Source organism: Cuculus canorus, chromosome 5 (genome assembly GCF_017976375.1).
Source record: "Cuculus canorus isolate bCucCan1 chromosome 5, bCucCan1.pri, whole genome shotgun sequence".
NCBI lineage: Eukaryota > Metazoa > Chordata > Aves > Cuculiformes > Cuculidae > Cuculus > Cuculus canorus.
This window is the reverse complement of record NC_071405.1, coordinates 67,998,450-68,017,846: the sequence shown is the minus strand read 5'-3', so window position 1 is coordinate 68,017,846 and position 19,397 is coordinate 67,998,450. Positions and strand designations below refer to the sequence as shown.

The 19,397-nt window shown below is 46.5% G+C and overlaps 1 protein-coding gene across 2 annotated transcripts in view; it reads right to left on the bottom strand.

Annotated features, from left to right (window-relative positions):
• Positions 1-19,397, bottom strand: part of IFT43 (intraflagellar transport 43) — a 46,202-nt gene that overhangs the window by 8,245 nt on the left and 18,560 nt on the right. For both annotated transcript variants that reach the window (XM_054067461.1, XM_054067462.1), the window contains 2 exons: positions 9,997-10,029; positions 9,435-9,481 (listed from right to left, as the gene is read on the bottom strand). In XM_054067461.1, coding sequence (XP_053923436.1) covers positions 9,435-9,481; positions 9,997-10,029 — 80 coding nt within the window. The remainder of the gene's footprint in view (positions 1-9,434; positions 9,482-9,996; positions 10,030-19,397) is intronic.

Here is a 19,397-nt window from a genome sequence, read left to right as displayed (position 1 = left end):
GCCTGTATGAAAAAGGAAACACCTCCACACATACGAGGTGGTGTCTGCAATGAAGAGAACAAATGGCTTGTTCGTTACAAAAAGAAAATGTTTTGCCGCTGAAAAGATGGGGTAACATCAAAACCTGAAAACAAAAGGTGATTCTCTGCAGTCTTGCTCTAGGTTGGGGTGGGGGGAAGGCTGCATTACTTAGCTGCATTTTGGAGGTGAGAGCAGCTTCCATAGTCTTTAATATCAACCAATTTTAAGCACAGAAGCACCATGACAATTTTACAGCTACAGCCGTTCTTCCACTTTCCTGCAGACTTTGAAATCAGAACAAACTGACATGATATTAATAGTAAGAAACATTAAAATAATCGTTGAGTTACTGATAAAAAAATATTTTTAAGGGGAACAAATTGAGAACAATTGTACAAACCATCTTATGAACTTTGATCTCTCAGCTGGCCCCTGAACACTGTGCTGAAGGTACTGCTACCCATGCCACCTCCCTCAGCCTCCTCCAGACAGAACTCCTCTGAATCTCCATTTCATATGGCAGATAAGACTCTCAGAGTGAGTACTCCTGAAAATGACACTCACTCTTCCCCTGAAAGTGAGTATCCTGCTTTCATTTTAGCTGAACAGAGAGGAGAATAGGTAGACAACACATTAGTAGTGTTTTGGAAACAGAAGAAAGGAGTGTATAAAACAGAAGACGGAATATAAAAACTCAGTGCATGCAGTGACCTGAGAGAGGAATGGATGAGGCTTCTCTTTATGGCTGAAAATGACTGGGAACAGCGTAACACAAAGTCTTTCCCAATACAAGGAAACAAGATATTAGCTTTAGAGACTGCTCATGGTAGAGGTGTGAAAATCTGAGCGAGCACCAAATGCTAGATGACCAGGGCAAACTCTCAGATGATGGTGAATAAGAGTGGATGAAGAAAGCGTGTCCATGCAGAAGCTGTGGTGGGGTAGGAGACACCAGTACCAAATGCTGGCTAACAGGGCAGTTATAATGCACTGAACCAAACTGTCTCAGAACATCTAAGTCCAAACTTATAAGTAAGAATTGGTATTTTTATACAATAAGTGGACTGAACCAGGTCTTACACAAAAAGAGCTTCATGGCTAAGTTATGGCAACGCACCAATAGCATAAGGTACAATTGTGTGGGTGGTAGGAGGAAAAGGTGGAAAGGCAAGACTGAGGGTGATCCATGCTACATGCAGAAAGCCAAACAAGCGAGGAACAGCCCTTTAAGTCATAAAAAAGAGAGTTTTATGTGTTCATTTTAAAGTACATGCAGTAACCCTCATCTTTTTTACCTCCTGGCAAACACCTTACTGACAGCTAAGGAAGACAATCATAGAAAGCAACAGGGGGGAGGTAGAAGAAGCTGCACTACCTTAATACCCAGTTGCTCCTGCAAGATGATGAGTTGCACCTCCACTCCTAGACAGAGCTGATATTTGGTTTAGTAGCAACATCTGCAGGCTGGGACCCTTAAAAGCCTGCAAGCTTGCAGTAAGTATGGTCCTAGCCCCAAAGAACTAAGTTCTTTATTAGAGAAAAGCCAGCGTGTGGGGACAGATAGAATCTGTTCAAGGTCAGCCAATAAATCAGTAGCAGAGCTGGATCTAGAATCTGTGTCCCAGGTCAGGCTCGCAATTAAACAGCAGCGTGGATGCAGCTCTCTCCTTCAGCTGCTCTAAAAAAAACCACCCAAGAAATTACTCCATCTCATGTGGTCTGATTCGCTTCCCCCACCTGGGGGAGTGTTTCAAAGACCAGTTCAGAATGGACACTCCTGCAGTGGGGACCGTGCTGCCTTCCCTATCCACACCCCCCCCAATATCCAGAGAACACAAAGAGGGTAGTGGCTTCTGGCACTGGCAGTCCCCTGTCACTAAGCAAGCATAAGAATGAAACTAACTTTATTTTAAGTTGCTTGCTCATAAAATGTGAAACTGAAATAATTACAATATCTATGCCGCTGCAAAACTTTGTTTTACTGAATGCTGTTACCTTCTGCATCACGTTTAGGGAATTTTAAACAGGCAAGTGGAAGAAGGTCTGATTGAAGATGAAGTTAAGTGAAAGAAATTGGTCTCATTTAGCACATGACAGGATTCATCTGTGTTCCCAAGTCCACTGAGGTAGCATCATGGGCATTTCATATTCATGAGCTGCTGCGACACTGTGTCCCCTCATTTACAAAGCACCGTGTTCAGCAAATTCTGTCCCTGTGGACACTCTGTGCATTTCATGGTCTTGTCAGAGAGACATCAAACACTTCAGTAACCAAATACCAGAAAATGGCTTTAATTAGCGCATCTCAATGCAATAAATAATTTTTCTCTCTAAGTGGAAAAACGGAGAATTAAAAAAAAAAAAAAAAAAGAAAAGAAAAAAGTGGAAAGCAACAGGCAAAAAAAAACTTCAAAAAAAATATGAGGAACAAGGGACACAGACAGCTTCTGCTGAACACACAAACAAGCTTGAAGCCTCTTGGAAGCTTTCTCAGGAGAGCAGCAGACAAACGGAGAGGATAAAGAACACTTCTTTGGATGCTTGGACATTAATTTCATAGGAATGCCTTTCCCTGACTAAAATTGTCCTACTAGTAGGCCAATACGGAATAGCGTACCTGCCTGATCAGCCAGCAGGGAGATGAAAACAGCCAAGTGAAAAGCAGGCAGTACCAGAACTACTAGGGCACTGACTTAAAAGCCAAGACAAGGAGAATATAACCTGAGTGTCCCATGTCCCAAAGCATCCTTTTGAGAAGAGAATGGTGACAGCACAACCCGACCGGGAAAAGTCACCCAGTCAGTGGGTGCCGGAGGATTCACAGCATCCAGGGGAGGTCACACAACTGATTCAGAACCGATCCTCTAGCCCTGCCTTAAAAAATCATGCATTTGTCTTGTATCAGACAAAATACTTTTTTTCCTCAGCCAGTAAGCTCTGATGATGTATCAGCTAGACGGACCACTGGCTGGGAGGGCAGGTGGTCCACGAGACACTCTGCTTGCTTTGATAGTATTGTGCTTTCCCAGACCGCCTGGTGTGGCATGGCTTGTTCCTTACCCGAGAGCTCGCTGGGGACACCTATCAGGCACAGTTGCTGCTCCCCAGGGCTGTTGCTGACACTGAGCCTCTGCCCAGTTTCAAGCTTTGGGAACTGTGAAGGGAGACAGGGCACAGAACAGCTGCTGGGCTCAGTGGGGGCCTTCAACGGGCAGGAACCCATGGCTTGTACTGCGCAAGAAGCAAGGGCAGACGCCGATGGCTTTAAAGACGAGGAATCTCTTAATGCATAAGTTTGTTCACCAGCAGCAGACTAGAGGAGAGACCGGAGGCCACGCTCAGGACCTGGAGTCCACCATATTCCTGAGTTTATCAGCATTTAGGGTGGTAACACACCTCCTAGGCTTACCAGCAGCCCCCTGACAGAGCACTGTGCCTGCCCTCCTTTTCAGTAACATCTGTTTTTCTCTTTTCAAAGGCCGTTCCCTGTTCCTTTGCAGTATTCCCCCCTGCTGAAACATACTCAAAAGGTGGTGGGGCAGCAGATGAGAAGGCATGAGGTGCCTACGAGAGTCTGATGAACTCAGAAACACAAAACCCTCAACAATGCTGGAGATGAGTGATTTTGCATTACAGCGTTACTGTGGCAGGAAAAGCAGCTTCTCAGGATGCTCCTGTGGAAGTATGTTCGGGAGCAGGCTTGTCTGATTCTATTTCATCCTCTTCATGTTACACTGGAAAAACAAGACAAACTACATTTCTCTTATGCTAAATCCTCAGGTTTTTTATTTTTCCTTATATATATTTATTAAAAAATGCCTCTTTGATCGGCAGCACCATGACACTTCCACATCCAGCAACTCCTCAGAAGCCTCCCTCACTCCACACAAGGCCACCGCAGCTGACAGCCAGCCGGGTTTGATCAGAGCCACTCAGAATCGGATTTTCATAAGACAGATGAGGAATCTTACTGCTGCTCTCTCTCATATCAGATGAGAAACTGAGGGGGAGGGGGGACGGGTCCTGAGGGAATGACACTACAATCAAGGGCTATGCAGTTCTCTCTCTGTCCCTCCACTGCTACAATTTTCAAAGGAGTTTGCCTCAAGCAGTTTTAAATGATGGTGTCTCAATTCTGTAATCATCTTTCAAGAGCTTTTTCTTAAAGGGTATTTTAGGTAAACCTGGTCCGTCAACTACACTTATGGACTCAGCAATCACAGAACCAATATGACCGTGTATCTACCATATAGCAGAATTTAGTGATGGAAGATGCTTACCCAGACCATGCTTTTCAGCCCCCTACAAGCTGTGTGTGCTCCCTTGCAATTAAGCTGCCCACCACCCCTTGGCCAGGGGTCTCCTGAGTCAAATAAGACTTCAGACATATCCCTCGGGACATAATCTCTGCTCTCCCCCGCCCACCGCAGCTGTCAGGAGGGAGCTTTTCTTGAACACCAGATGCTCTAGATCACCATGCCAGCAGTCACTAGAGGAGTTCAAACTGGACTGGAACAACAACAGGTCAGTGGAAACCATCCGGTTAGGCTGAGTCTGCCCTTCACTGACCTTGCACAGGGACTTAGGGCAGCACGTTACGGCAACAGCCAAGGACTGCAGTGTGCTGACAGAGCCACACACAAAGTCACAGTGCAGAACCCCAGAAACTCAACAGTCACTGTCACTATTTGTCCCAGGCCCTTCTCTTCAGCCCATGTTTTTCACTGTCTCCATTTCTCTAATGCTCAGAATTTTTCCATCCATTTAACTCTCCCCAAACCACTCCACCACTGCCTCCTGAGCCTATCAAGTGCCTACTAGCCATCTCCCTGACTGTTCATGCAAATCCCCCCCTGTATTCCTCATGCTCAACCAACACAGCTCTCCTTGCAGCTCACAGCCCCTGGAATCCACCAGCACTTGGTATGCTTTGTAAAAACAGCAGCTCACCAGGGAAGCCACTGGCAAACTTTATCAGGAATGAATGAGCCAGCAATAACCCACAGTGCACTCTATTTTCAGGTCTGTTTGGAGCAATTTCTTTACTGGTGCATATCCACATGCAGCTCAAGAGGTGTTGGATATCTTATGGCAGTGAATTCCTGGTGCTGGATATCCTGTGAGGGCTATCTCCCACTTGACAGATAGACATCGCTCCCCAGAAGGATATAGGGATGACGGCATATGCCCACTTCCTCCATCTCCTTTTTTTTCCTCAAGCAAGCATGATTAACCTTTGATGGAGCATTAAAACATTTTCCATGGCTCCCGTTACACACAGAGCCTGGACTCCCATTCTGTTCAAATGCAAAGGAGGTGCTGGCACATGCCAGAAGGGTAAGAAGTCCTTCTGGAAGCTTGACATTGTATAGAGAGGTCTAATCCATCAGCTCTGCTTCCTTGAGGAGGCTTCCCAGCAGGCAGGAAGGGGTTTTGCCTTGAGGGCAAAGATCTAGTGTCTGTCTCCTGGCAGCTTTCCTCACCTGCAGGTCAGGTTTGGGTTGTCTGTGTAGCATTGTCAGGCTTTCCTTTCACTCAGCTGTCTCATTCACACACACTATCTGCTTTAAAATAACAAGCCGTTGTTCCTGCAGACAGAGAATCACACATCACCTCCCAATCCTCCACAGAAAGCCCTGTTCTAGGAGTTACGCATCCCGAAGGTAACAGAGAGAAGGGGGCAATAGTCTATGGGGGAAGGATAGCTGGGAGACAGATGACAGCTTAGCTAACGAGCCCCCACAGAGTGCCAAGGAGAAAAATCCAAGGGCAATGTCGTGAGGAGACGGGTATCTGGGGGAGCGCAACTCAGCAGTGCAGAACTGGTGGACAAGAAAGGAACAACAAAGAAACTTCTAGCCAAAAGGACAAAGCAGTTTGCCGATGAGGGGGGTTGGGGTAGGGGTGGGGGAACACCAGCGTTTCTCATCCCAACAGGAAAGACCCCTTTGTAGCTGCATGCCAGAGACACACACAAGCAGAGAAAAGCCAAATCAAATATCCAAGCAAGAGCTGAAGTAGAGATTCTGCTGTCCTGCCGGAGAAAGTAGCAATGGGAGGAGAAAGCCCTTAAACGTGAACCTGGTTGTTCTGTCTTCCCACCCACTTCATGAGTAAGAATAGTCTGCACCTGGGAGAAGCTCTTGGCTGCTACAGAAAAGCAAGCGTGCTCTGCAGACAGCACTTTTAAATTCTGATAAGTCTCACATCTCCCATCTCATGCAGTTCCTCTGCCATACAGAGCTCAGTCACTGCTGCCCATTTCCCCTGTTGACATGGACAGAAAATTGAGCAATTACCCTTAAACTCCTCTCTCTCAGATTGCCCAGATTGCTACACACACAGCATTAAGCCCCCAATTACCCCTGGCCAAAAGTGGCTCAACTAGGCCTGTCCTTTAGGAATTAAACACTTTTCTGTTGCTTGTGAAGGTCTATTATTCCTCAAGTTGTGATGCATTCAATTCTGCTAAAGTAGGTTTCCCACCATGCAGAGGAGCTGCCCACCCCCCAACCCCCTGACAACACTCAGCTGGACACACATCCACCTAGCAAACGTGCATTATCCGTCTGCTACGGCTGTGTATCGGCACGTACCAGTGTGTGTTCAGGAGCAACGGCACTAAGCTCTCAGTGGGTTCTCTAGGAATGTCCGATATCCATCCACATCTCTAGAGCTGTTTCTGTAAAGACACCGCACAGTCTTTCCAGACTGGAGTTTTAGAGGAGTAAATGGTGCTTTTAGTCAAACACGTGTCTTTGCTTTCCTATAACTCAAAACTGTCTCCTCTTTAAAGTGGCTCTCTTGTCCAAGACTAGCTCCCATGAAGAAGAAATATGGATTTGAAAATACAAATTCTGAGTATGACCTGAGCCAACGTACTTCACTGCTAGTATTTCAACAGTCTGTATTGCACAGTACGGATGATTTGCATCTTCTGGGTTTTCCCATGCACCTGTAAGGAACGGCTGAAACCGCAGATAGCTCAAGTACGTGCCCCCTCTGGTCTACCCACCTACAATCTTCCGTATTACTTCAGACTTTCCTGACAGCTTGAGAAGAGACTGTCCTTCTCTCCCAAACTCCCATGGAGATGAGGAATCGGACACGATTTCATGCACAGGGTGAATGGCCACGAACAGTGAGAGAATTCTACTTTTCTCTGTGAAACTAGAAAGCATATCAAGCCCAAAAGTCTCCACTTGGCTGTACAACCTTCCCTCCACCCTCCACATACCAACTTGGGCTCTTTCCAGGCCCTACGCCTTTTTAACATTTTCTCCAATAGACTCTAAATGCTAAGCTTTTAGGTGTTAGTGCGTATTAATGGTCACAACTGAGCACATTTCAAATACACAAGAATACCTTTTTAAGGGCATATAGTTTTGTCATTCATTCTTCTAATGAAAAGGTTGGGTGGGGGACAAACTATGTTAATGGAATGGTACAGTTACGCTTTCTAATAGGTTAAAGGAAGGCAATCAAAATGCATTGGTTGACAGCAGCAATCATTACATAACTGCGCCTGTTCATATTAAGGTGTACAAGCTAACACATTATGCAGCACAAAATAACCGTGACCCATCCTTGGGGATCCATATAACAATGTCTTGACTTTTGAGTGTTTAGAATCTGAGCTGCTACAGTTAATGACACAAGGCCAAGCACAGCTCTGTGCAAAGGGAAAGTTGATAAGGCTCAAGTTACCAGACAGCTACAGCAGGCAAATCCCTGCCTTCTATAACACTGGGCAGTTATTTGTATCTCTTTGTTTATTCAAAAAAAGTAATTGTACTCAGATACCAGAGTGCATTTATGTTTACATGTCACTTTTCTTCACTGCAATTGCTGAGCCGACACGGAAAACTCCTCTCCCAGAATAGCTGGTTCAATCTCACTGTAGAAACAGCACCACAAGCATGCAATGCACTGATCTGTTTAGAGATTTTCCAAACACAAATTAGATCCACAACCGAGTGTATTTGACTGTACCAGAAACTGCTTAGGTTAGAATCATAATCAAACCAGTGCGATCTTTCTTCCAGCACACAGATTTAAACCGGAACTGAATCCTGGTTTGCAAACAATCCAGATTCAACTGTTAACAACAGGTTAGGCACAGACATATAAGTGAAGTGTATTAGGACTTGCTATGTCTTCATATCACATTCTGTATCAGTTCCAGTCTGTATTTATTACCTAAGGTCCTGGAGCACTAAAAGTCATATTCTGCAGACATTTTGATGCCTGGTTAGCAAAGACAATTATTATACTCTGAATACAAGACCAAGGTACAACAAGAAGGACAGCACATATGCAAAGAGTCAAAGAGCTGTTCAGAACAGACTATCAGCCTCAGTGACATACGCTGAAATTTAAGAAGCCCAAGAAACTTCCCAGGGGGAAAATTAAGTCTATTCTGAAGATGCCAATGCTATAAAGGTGCCAGTTCTGGCAGTCATATGTTGCAATGCTTAATCTGTCTGCGAGACCCAAATAAGTCTTCATTTAATCTCATTAACCGTACTGATGTCTGATCCTTTGTGACTCCTGGTAATTCTTCTGATGCTTGGTGATATTTTAGAGATGCAATGTTTTATATGCTGTGTAAAATGCTTAGCCCTTGAAAACTGAGATAGCTCCTAAAGACTTTAAAGAATTTCTATGCTCCGCACAGTTCTCTAGTGCTCATCTCGAAACTCATACTGTGGATTTTTCCTGAGATTTCTCTTGGCTCATTCAGTCCTAGAAGAACAGGTAATACGCACTATAAAGAAAACTAGTGCTAAGTTAGGAGTCCAGCGGATTTCACAGCAGCCCGTACAGGGCCTGGGTTACCAACCAGTGCCTATGTTTAGCCTATCATCTATGATCTTGGGTTAGAGCAAGCGGATTTTTTACATGAAGAACTGCCTCATGACAGAGACCCCAGGAGAGGAGTGCAGGCACTTGTCCTAATGGGAACAAGAAAAACATGATCCCATAAAACATAAGAGAGGCTTTCAGTAGAGCATACGATTACCTAAACTAGGGGACAGCAGTGATCTCTCTCCTTGATCTTAACCTTTTATTGCTCTTTTAGTTCTATTTTTACCCCAGTCCACTCTTCTTCACGTAGAGGTAACCATAGAGAAAAGTGTGTCCTCAACACTTTCTTCCTTCCTAAAGGTGCTTCATCATTCTGTGCTAATGAAGAGCCAGAGTTAGACTTCAGTCCACTTCCTCCTCTCCATTTCTTTTGCTCTCTCTCCCTCCTTCAGCAGCTGCTAAGCCACAAACAGCTCCTGCATTTGTTTACCCCCAGGGTGCTTCATTTCCTTGCAATTTCTTACAAGATGCCTCTGCTCACTTTACTGCAAAACCCCCAGACATAAATGAAGGCACTTCTTGCAGCCAGGTAGGTGATACCTCACCTCCTCCATCATCTGATGCCTCCACGCTGTGCTGTCTGAGACGATGGCTGCAGCAAAACACAAATAAAGAAAGAATTTCACCTGTAAGCCCCGAAAAGCATCTTTTCCTCTCCCCTTCCTCCCTACAAGCCTCATGGCCTGTCAAGGGGAGAGTTCCCAGGCACACTGAGCCTGCAGACTGACCTTCTTCCACACGCCTCGTGGCTGGACTCAGCAGAAATGTCAGCTTAGAATGTTTAAGCAAGATGCCTTGTACGAGAGACAAACCCCTAGGCTGCACACAGCAGGGCCTGGGGTGGGTCTGGGAGGAAAGGGAATGCTTTCTACTTTTTCCTTCTTTCTGCCAAATGGGAGTGACAGACATCACCTACTCCATATACAGGAAACTACAAAGTGACCAGCCCTGCCTCATCCCAGGATACATGACAGGAATTCATGCCAGGTTCCGCACCCCTCCCAAGTTCCAGATCTTGGTGTACTGATGCTTAGAGTTGCACGTCCCTTCTCCACGAGATCAGATGTAAATGTTGTGAAAGAAGTCTCAGCAACAGTGGGTACTTACTCTTCTAATTCTTCTGCATGCTTTCTTCCTGACCTGCAAGACAAGGAAAGGCTTATGCTTAGAAAGGCTAGAGAAAATTTAAAACCTGTTTTATCATTATATCACTGTTATTGTGCAAAACAGTTCCTACACCAGGTTCAATATAACACATCACACCTTTAAAGAGTTCTGAGTGAGCATTAAACCAGTGTATCAAAAAGTCCCTGAGTGTATCAGACTGAAGCAAAACCATTTGGGTCCAAAAAGACAGCCGTGCTAAATAAGATATATATCAAGAGCCATATTCCCTGGTTTTATTTTAGCTTCTCAGATATTTTTTCATCCCCTCTGACATCAGCTGCACATAAAGTTTGCCTTACCTGAATAGTGAGGTCAGCACATTAAGGACTGAAAAAGATGCTATACTGTGTCTACTAACCCTGAGAGGTCAACGGGTTCTTCCCTGACTCTGGTCGTGTATAAAGATTATCTAGTTGTCTTTGTAGGCTGGGAGCCCCACCTGAGCTGGCCAAGTTCAGGTCAGACATGCTGTGACTGCAGTAAATCAGGTTCATCTGGCTGAGTTAACAGGAGTTCATAATAATAAGGGGAGGGGGAAGGGGAAGGCAGTGGCAAATGGCAGCTCCCTTGCTCTCCACCCCAGCAAGCCTAAAAGTAATTCAGTCCCGATTAGGGATGCTTGTTCAATATTCAAAATGTAAAACATGGAGGTTGCTGAACCAGCACTTTGAAAAGTTAATTAAATGCCAGGTTTCTTTTTAGCAGATACTCCATCACTCGCTGATTGCTTTGGCCATTTTGCAGAGTGAAGTTTCATCTCTGTGCACTGGGAATAAATATTCCCCACTCCCTTGAAGTCAGGGTGCCATGACAAAGAATACATGGGTCTCTCCCCTACCACATGCACTGTCCCAGGACACGGCAAGATGTAAGAGAAGTTACTTCCATGAGATGGGACAGGCCTTATCTAGCTCTCCTGTGAATAATTTACTCTCCTAAGAGCCAGGAGCAGAGCAGGGCACAGAGGATGTCTAGCTATGAGGAGTAGAAACCCCTTGTCTCCCCTGCTCTCTCTGGAGCTTGCAATCTGTGAGAAACTAAAGATTACACTGAACTAGTGATCTGAGTCCAGTAATATCCTCTGGTACAATCAGAACTACAGCCGTGTAGGTGACGTTTGCACCCGCTCTTTCAGCTGTATCTGCACCCTTCTGTTCATCAGAAGGGGCAGAAGTGCAACGGAACTGGGGAATTTAGGAAAGAGCTCTTCTAGTGAGGAGTAATTGTCCAGATCCATCTTCTTCACAGTGCAAAGCACTTTTTGTGCCCCCCCCCTCCCCAGATACTATGGAAAAAAGAAAGGGATGGCTTCAGAGAGCCCACCACCAGCTCTCACTGGAGTTTAGAATCTGAAAAGACAGAGATAGAAAGATGATGCAAGATTTATTGTATTTTATTCCTCTCTCCTGCCTTCACAGAACTGTTTCCCAAACCCTGTTTTCATAGCCTCCCTCTCACGGAGCTGAAACATCCCAAATGATGGTTGGGCACAGCCTTGCACAGTGAGATGATTTCCTGGAGGTTCAATCTAACCTCTTCTTGGCATGATCCCTTCACTCCTGGTAATTGCTCTGCCCCAAATAACACTCTGTTCCTCAGTACTCACACTCCTTACATCTTTGCTCATCTCCTGTCCCCAGGCAGCACTGAAAAACTCCACACGTTTGTACTTCCCAGGAGAGGGTCACTCCTGCTATCCCCGTAAGCAATTTCTGTTTCTTTTTCCTGAGCTCCCTGTCATGACAGATATCCAGGTGGCCCACAGGGAAGGCAGTCATATGTTAGTCCTAGAGGCAGAGACTACTTCACTCATGTTGCAAGACTTAAAGCTTTCTCAACTTTTCCTTGTTATGTTCGGGAAGGACTTATTCAAGGCAGGAAGCAAACACTTCATTATAAAATAGCTGCATTACTTTGGGAAAAAATAGATATTAGGGGAACAAATTCATAAACCGTGAGGGGACAATAGTACTGATGCCTTTAATCCCAGAGCCGAGGTGCCAGAACACTCTCCTGTTAAACAGGACAGCCCCCTCCTCTCTCTAGGGGAAGCTACAGCCCCAGAGTCCGACCCCGCAGGAGAACACCCTCATCCCCGTGGCACAGGGTCTGAAGGCAGCAGCGGGTGATACCGCTCTCTCATGCTGACAGCACTATGGTTTATGCAGAGCATTTAAATACCAACAGCACTAGAGCAGGAGCGAGAAATGACTGTCGCTCTGTTTAGGCGAGACATCTGCTTACAGTCACCTGTACTAGATGTGTTTGTGAATACATGATTGGAATAGCATTATTTTGTTGAAACTGGCATTTCAAACCAGTTGATAAGCTCACACATAGGGAACTATTCTGGAAATATAGTATGCGACTTCTGGAACACAAGAAAGAATGACATGTTTTACACTCTCTGTACCCTTAGTGATTGAGCTGTTAGCTAAAGAAGACACCAACCGGCCTGCTATTTCCTTTCTTTTTTTATAGGGCTTCCTTTCCTTTTGCTTGATGCCAGATTATTTTTTCATTCCTGTTTCAGATTGGAAAAAAAATAAAATCACAAAGTATTTTTGGTTTGTTCCTGACTAATCTTTTGTTTTTTTGGCCCAACTGCATCACCTAAATCTACCTAACAATGTGACCCTGTGAGAAAAGGCAAAAGAACCTTCAAAGCAGAAAAGGAAGTCATTAACAGATCATCAAAAGGTGCCCTACCTCCAACCCTGTCCATTCCATAACCTTAGCCAACGGCTAAGCTATACATGGAGATGCTGGAGATGCTACTTCTGCAGAACCAGTCACCTGCTTGTCTCAGGTGCTATGGGAAGCCCCAGTGGCATTCTTCGTGAAGTTATCACCCTGCTTAAAGCATTGCAGAGTAACTCCTCCTGAGAACCAGCTCATCAATGCCAACTGCAACTCAACTCAACTCGTTGAGACGAGACCGACATTTCACCCTGCAGGTATATCAGGCCTGGGTACACAGCTTCATTCACCGCTTGGGCATGGATTTCTAGCGGTGAGTGACAGCAAACATGGAAGAAACCAGACTGTAAACTCAAGCCAGCACAGACGGATTTCCTACTCTTTCCTTATATTCTCAGCACTGCCCTGGACCCTGGAGCTGGTTTGCTCCAGCAGGAGGCACAGCTCAGGCAGGGCTGCAACAAGCACCCACAAACCCAGCAATTGTGTACCAACGAACTAGAGATACACTTACTCAAGTGAGCGCAAAAAAAGCAACACGTTCCTGGGATCAGTGCTCAGAAATGCTTTCAGTCTGCTGCACTACATACCATCCGCCTCTGTTTTTTGTCAAGACAGCGATACCTCTGTTTCGTTAATTTCTTCTAATAAGCCCATTGCATCTGGAGAGCCAAAGAACATGGACTGACCCCACCACCTGGACGGTTCCGTTTAAACTCCCACAGCAAGGCTGCCTGTATTCCCAAACACATCCCAGAATATTCCCTCTGCTTTGGCCAGCTGCAGCTCTCTCTCCATTTCAGGCTGTTGAATGGCTGATAAACTGGGCAGAAGACCCCGATAGAGCGCTGCGTAACCCCACGCTCCGTGACTCCCAGCACAGAATACCCATTTCTCTCACAGCTGTGTCCTGGGGCAGAAGATATAGGTTTGATCTCCCTCTCGAGTGTTGTCTTTGCTCAGTTCTGACCAGCAGGAACCCTCCCTCCACATTAACCGGAGGGAGTTCAGCCTCAGAGCCGAGGCTCCCCCCACGCACTGCTGAGGGGCCTCAGAGCTGCTACAACTTCTGTGCTGAAGGGTGAAAGGCAGTTCTGATGTAGACATCATCGCTGTTAAACCATTTCTTTCTCATTTAATGGACTACCACGGCGATCTAAATGGAGATAAAGTAGCAGGGCTCGGAGAACAGCCAGGATGCTATCTTCATGCAGCATGACAATGTGCAGTGGTTAATTAGACACCGTTAACCTATTTTAGCGGGGGACATAAGTGGGATGAATGGAGGGAAACGTCCTTGAAGTCTTTTAATGTCCGCGGCTCAGCAGAGCTCTCAGACACCGCGCTCCGAGCAGGGCCAGGTGCGGGGAGGGCGGTGTGCGGCAGCCGGGGCGCTCTCCTGCCCGCAGCGCGCAGCCCCGCACCGGGGCAGCCATCCCGCGCTCCCGCCCGCTGCAGCGCGGCGCCTCCCGCAGGGGACGCGGCACTGCCGGCCCGCGGGCGCCCTCTGGCGGGCACGGCGGCTCGCACCGGGCAGCCCGCCCGCCGCGGGGGGATCCGGGGGGTCACAGAATCATAGAATCATGGAGCAGTTTGGGTTGGAAGGAACATGAAAGCCCATCCAGTTCCAACCCGCTGCCATGGGCGGGGACATCCCACTGGCTCAGGCTGCCCAAGGCCCATCCAACCTGGCCTGGAACACCTCCAGGGATGGGGCACCCACAGCTTCCCTGGGCAACCTGGGCCAGTGCCTCACCACTCTCATAGTGAAGAAATTCTTCCTAAATGTCCAGTCTAAATCTGCCCCTCTCCAGTTTATACCCATTCCCCCTCATCCTATCCCCACAAGCCTTCATGAACAGCCCCTCTCCAGCTCTCCTGTAGCCCCTTCAGGCACTGGAAGGCCACTATAAGGTCTCCTCTGAGCCTTCTCTTCTCCAGGTGGAACAACCCCAACTCTCCCAGCCTGTCCTCGGATAGGAGGTGCTCCAGCCCTTTGATCATCTTTGTAGCCTCCTCTGGACACATTCCCGGCCGGGATGCTGAGGAGGCGAGCACCGGAGCTTAGACGTGGCTGCTAGCAGCCCGCAGGGTCAGACGGCACCAGGGGCTGCGAGCTGAGGTCAAAGTGAGCTCTCAGTGTTTTACCAATCCCAGGCGGCGGTGGGAGAACCACATCTGCCTGTGGGCTGGCTCATTTCCTGGCTTCTCCACCGCTTCTCTTTATGATTCACACAGAACCAGACAGCTGCTTCAAGCTGCCCTCTTGCAAAGCGAACAAAACAGGAGAAAAGGGAATGTCCCGATGTTCAGAGATGTTTTGAGAGAGCAGGGCAATCAAAGGGAGAGCAGAGAGGTGGGTTCTGCATGGAGGAAGGTAGCCACTGGCCACCGTTCTGCCACCATGCTTCCATCCCAAACCATACCCACCCCAATGCCGAAGGCTTGGCTCAGCCCACAGAGAGGCGAAGCCTTTTGCCTCTAGGGCACAGCCTGTAATGCAGGTCTAGGCCTGAGGGGAGGAGGGGGAAAGATAAAAAAGGACATTGTACTCTGTTGCTCAAAGTATTTTTTTGGTGCCCATCACCACAGTGAGTGGGCGGTGAGCTACCGGTTGTATATTGTTCAATAGCCTAAGGCACAGCTAAGTTGCACATCCAAAATGACGCACCAGTGCTGACTGATTGCTTCTCCCAGCTCTGGAAGTGTGGGTCTTGGTCACTGCTTGTTTGCTGAGGCACAGGGAGAGAAAAACACTCATCAAAGCTGTGTGTAAAGCAGAACTGCAGCCTGTGCTGGAAAACACTACCACAAGGTGTCTTCTCAGTTATTCCATTGCACCTTCCTTGGAGCTCTGATCAGTTAAGTTTCTACTCCCTCTCCCTAGACTGTGGCAGCCTTGAAAAGGCAGGTTTGCCTTGGTTAAATCAAGGAGTTCAATCTTCACATCTCCCAAAATCAAGACAAGTTTTGCCATTGATTTCAGGAGAGCGAGGACAAACATGGGCCTTTATTTCTGTCATAGGATGTCACCTCACAGCCCTCCACTTCCAAGCCCCGGGGCACACCGCTACCTGTAACTTCTCAACGGGGTTTTGAGCAGACACACTTTTTTCCAAACTGTCCCATCATCCACCTTCTTGTCCCTCGCAGGCTTCCTGGGCTTCCTGGACCATGTGTAGAACACATCGCTCTAGAGCATGGCACCAGAGGAAGGGTGCAAGGATGAGCAGGCATCCTCTGTGGGACGGGATCTGAGACGCTGCAGCTAACCGCCTCCAGCTGAAACGGGCTTGCGAGGCACTAATCAATCTAGCAGAAGTGGTGGTGTTTCTCCTCGTGTCTAATACGTGGGTTTGCTTAACAGAAACAACAAAGGAGGAAACCTCTGACAAGCACGACTTAGGAACCGGCACAAAAGAAAAAGCTGACAGAGAGAGGTCAGGGGGTCACTGAACCTCAGCCTACTCACTGCACCCCCTGTAACAGATGTTCCCAGGGTTCCCCCACCCGCTCCCTGGTAGAGAGTTGACCTGCAGAGCTGTTCAGAGCTCCCACTGAGCAACAGAAAAAAACCAACAACACTCAATACAAATTCCTGCTGTGTGGGAAAACAGCGCTGCAGTTTCTAGAGGTATCCACCACACATCTTTGGTCCCTGAGAACAGGGGCTCCTATCCACGTGATCGCTTCCGTCTTTGGTCTCCAGTCAGCACCAGGGCCAACTCGCACACCAAATGGCTGTAGAGGTTACAGGAGTATTTCAGTTTCCATTTAAAGGGAAAAGCATACTTCTGACCCTCACGGTTATACAGAAGAGCTGACTGCTAAAGAAGACAGTACTAGAATGCAAAGAAAAAGTATCTAAAGTTGATTGTTTTTTTCCAAATCCCACAACAGAGAACAAACTCATGATTCTGAAGTAATGGCTTTTCACTTGTGATTGGCCTCACTGAAAACATTTAAATGAAAAACACTAGAAAGAAGTAGGGTTTATTACAGAATGGCACTTTGTGAGCTGGCCAGACAAGATTTCAGCTTTGACAAATACAAAAGGGTCGCAAGTTAGATGTGCTCTTCAAGAGGGTTTTGCTTTTGTAAACTAGAAATACTTGAGAAAGCAAGGATAGTATCCCCTGAATTTCCTGGTGAATTCCTTGCAGATGCAGAGAACTACAGAAGGAAAATGCTTTATCCCCAGTCAAAAAAATCGGAGACTTCACCTGGAGCACACTCTGCCACCTCAGCATCTTACATGGACTGTTACCAAAAATGTCACACTCCTGCTCCATCTTTGTCAATGCAGGCTTTATTTTCTAGGGGAGCAAGAGGCTACAATCCTACCAGTTCTTCCACTGCCTAGTTTCTTTCAGGAAAAAGAAGTCAAATAAAACTTCACTAACAGAAAAAAACAGAGATCTAGCTTTAAAAAAAAAAAAAAAGAGGGGAACAGAAAAAGAAAAAAAAAAGGAAAAAGAAAAAAGCCCAACTCTTTTTTTTTCCAGGCTCCTCTAGGCACTGCAAAGACACAGGAATGAGTACAAGTCTAGCATTTTCTCTTTGCAGGAAACCCTTGCAAGTCACATAAAGCAGGATTAAAAGGAAAAATATCCCCCACCACAGCCATGGTACCGAGGGATTCTCAGGTGACTCCTCTGTCTTTTAGGGACTTTCCTTTTTCTGCTGGTTCTCTTTACTGAGTCTAAACAGGAACACCAAGGAGAGCTCACCTCAGCAATGACATCCAGGGACAAGAGGACAAGAGCCTGTTAGCATTCCTGGAACATCCTGCCTATTAAGAAAAGAAAAAAAAAAAAGAAAAAAGAAAAAGAAGTGGGGAGGGTGAGGGAGAGAGAGGGAAAAACCCACCCTGGGCCTCCACATCGCAGCTTAGCGCCATCTTGATGTCCTTGATGCGTGCCGATGGTGTGGAGGCGGTTGGCACCAGATCAGCCCAAGAGAAGGAATGAGAGGCCAATGGAGATTTATGTGAGGAGAGTGAGATGGACAAGGTAAAATTGTCAGGAGGAGTTGTTAGAAAGTAAAATATATTGTGACAATTCCACTCCTGCCGTTCATCAATAAACTGACAGATCATTTAGTGTCAATTAGGAGTGATAGATGGACAAGTCCCCATGATCCTGGGCCAAAATTAATGGCTGGGAGGGAGAGGGTGATTGAAAATGACGGCTGACATTGAGAGGAAAGTCCTGAAGGTCCCCAAGGGGCCATTACTTGCCTCATTCCCTTGCAGATCAATGCAGGGACAAACCCAAAAACAGACACTTCAAGACAAAACTTAATCAGACTTCCTTTTCTTTCTTCTCCTTCTAAATTGTGCCCCCTTACTTGGCAGCCTCGATCCTTTGTGCCTATACTCTTCACATCTTTGAGGACACCCACAGATGCTCAGTGAGGCCGTCATCTTCCCCACCACCAGGAGCCCGGCTCTACTCTTAACACGGCAGCGTCACAGGGAAGCCCAGCCTGAGATGGTCCTCAACAGTGCAGGACTGGGAGTAGAGGGCAGAAGCAATGACACAAGCTTCCCTCTACCATGTTAGACAGAAATTCATGAGCATTTTACTACTCCCACTTGCAAGAAGGAGACGGCTAGAGTTACCATAAACCAGGCACTCTCAGAGATCATTTCATATAGATACAACACAGGATAGTTTAAGCCTGTATTTTTGAAACAGGAGGTTTTTAACTTTACTTACCTCTAGAGACCTTGAATCATAAACTCCCTTAATCTCTTAAATAACTTTCCTCCAGCTCCAGGGTGCAATCTCACCTCCAGAGCCCTAAATGATTTCTGCACAGAGGCTGGGTTACCTTGCTCTAAAGGACTGCACCCCTTCCTGTAGGCCCTTAATATTCGCCGCCTTGTTAAATGTATTCCTGGACACTGTACCATCAGTTCTGTTCCAAATACTTCAGTGTGGTCATTTTCCTAAACAAGCCTTGATTATTCCAACTCTGTGAGACCTATCAGTCAGAAAGGAGAAATTTCAGTTGTAGCTGGAGCACCTGTTGCTAAACTACCATGATCCTTGCAGAAGAAAGTATGCATGCAGGCACTGGAAGGGACTTCCCACTGAAAGGAGCACTTGCGTTTGCATGCAAGACCGCCTGGAATGAGCCTTGGTTATTCCACAACAACCCTAGCTGCTGCCTGCAGAACTCTATGAATTTTAAGGGGCTGCCTGCAAGACCAAGGAGACCAGTGACCCAAGTAAACTGTTAGTGTCCCAAGAAACAAAGAAATAAAGACACCAATAGTGAGAAAAAATGAAAAAAAAAAAAAAAACTATAAAGAAAGTAAGATAGATGAAATCAGCAGAAGCTGGAATTAAATGGATCCTGGAAGCACCTCTCCTTTGTCAAATCCTCACCAGTATGCAAAACTGAGCTCCCTTTTCCTTTTCCCATTAGCAGACACTTGGTGTTTCTTCCTTCTGATGCATGAGATAACCTGACAATAAACCTCTGCTTTGCTTGTCACAAGTGTCAACACTAATGTCATTAAGGACATCAGCACAGCGTTTAGAATGGCACTTGGGCTCCATCCAGTGGTTAGAGAACTCCTTCTGTGGCAAAACCAGCTGTAATTACTATTATTTATGTAATCTCAGCAGGGT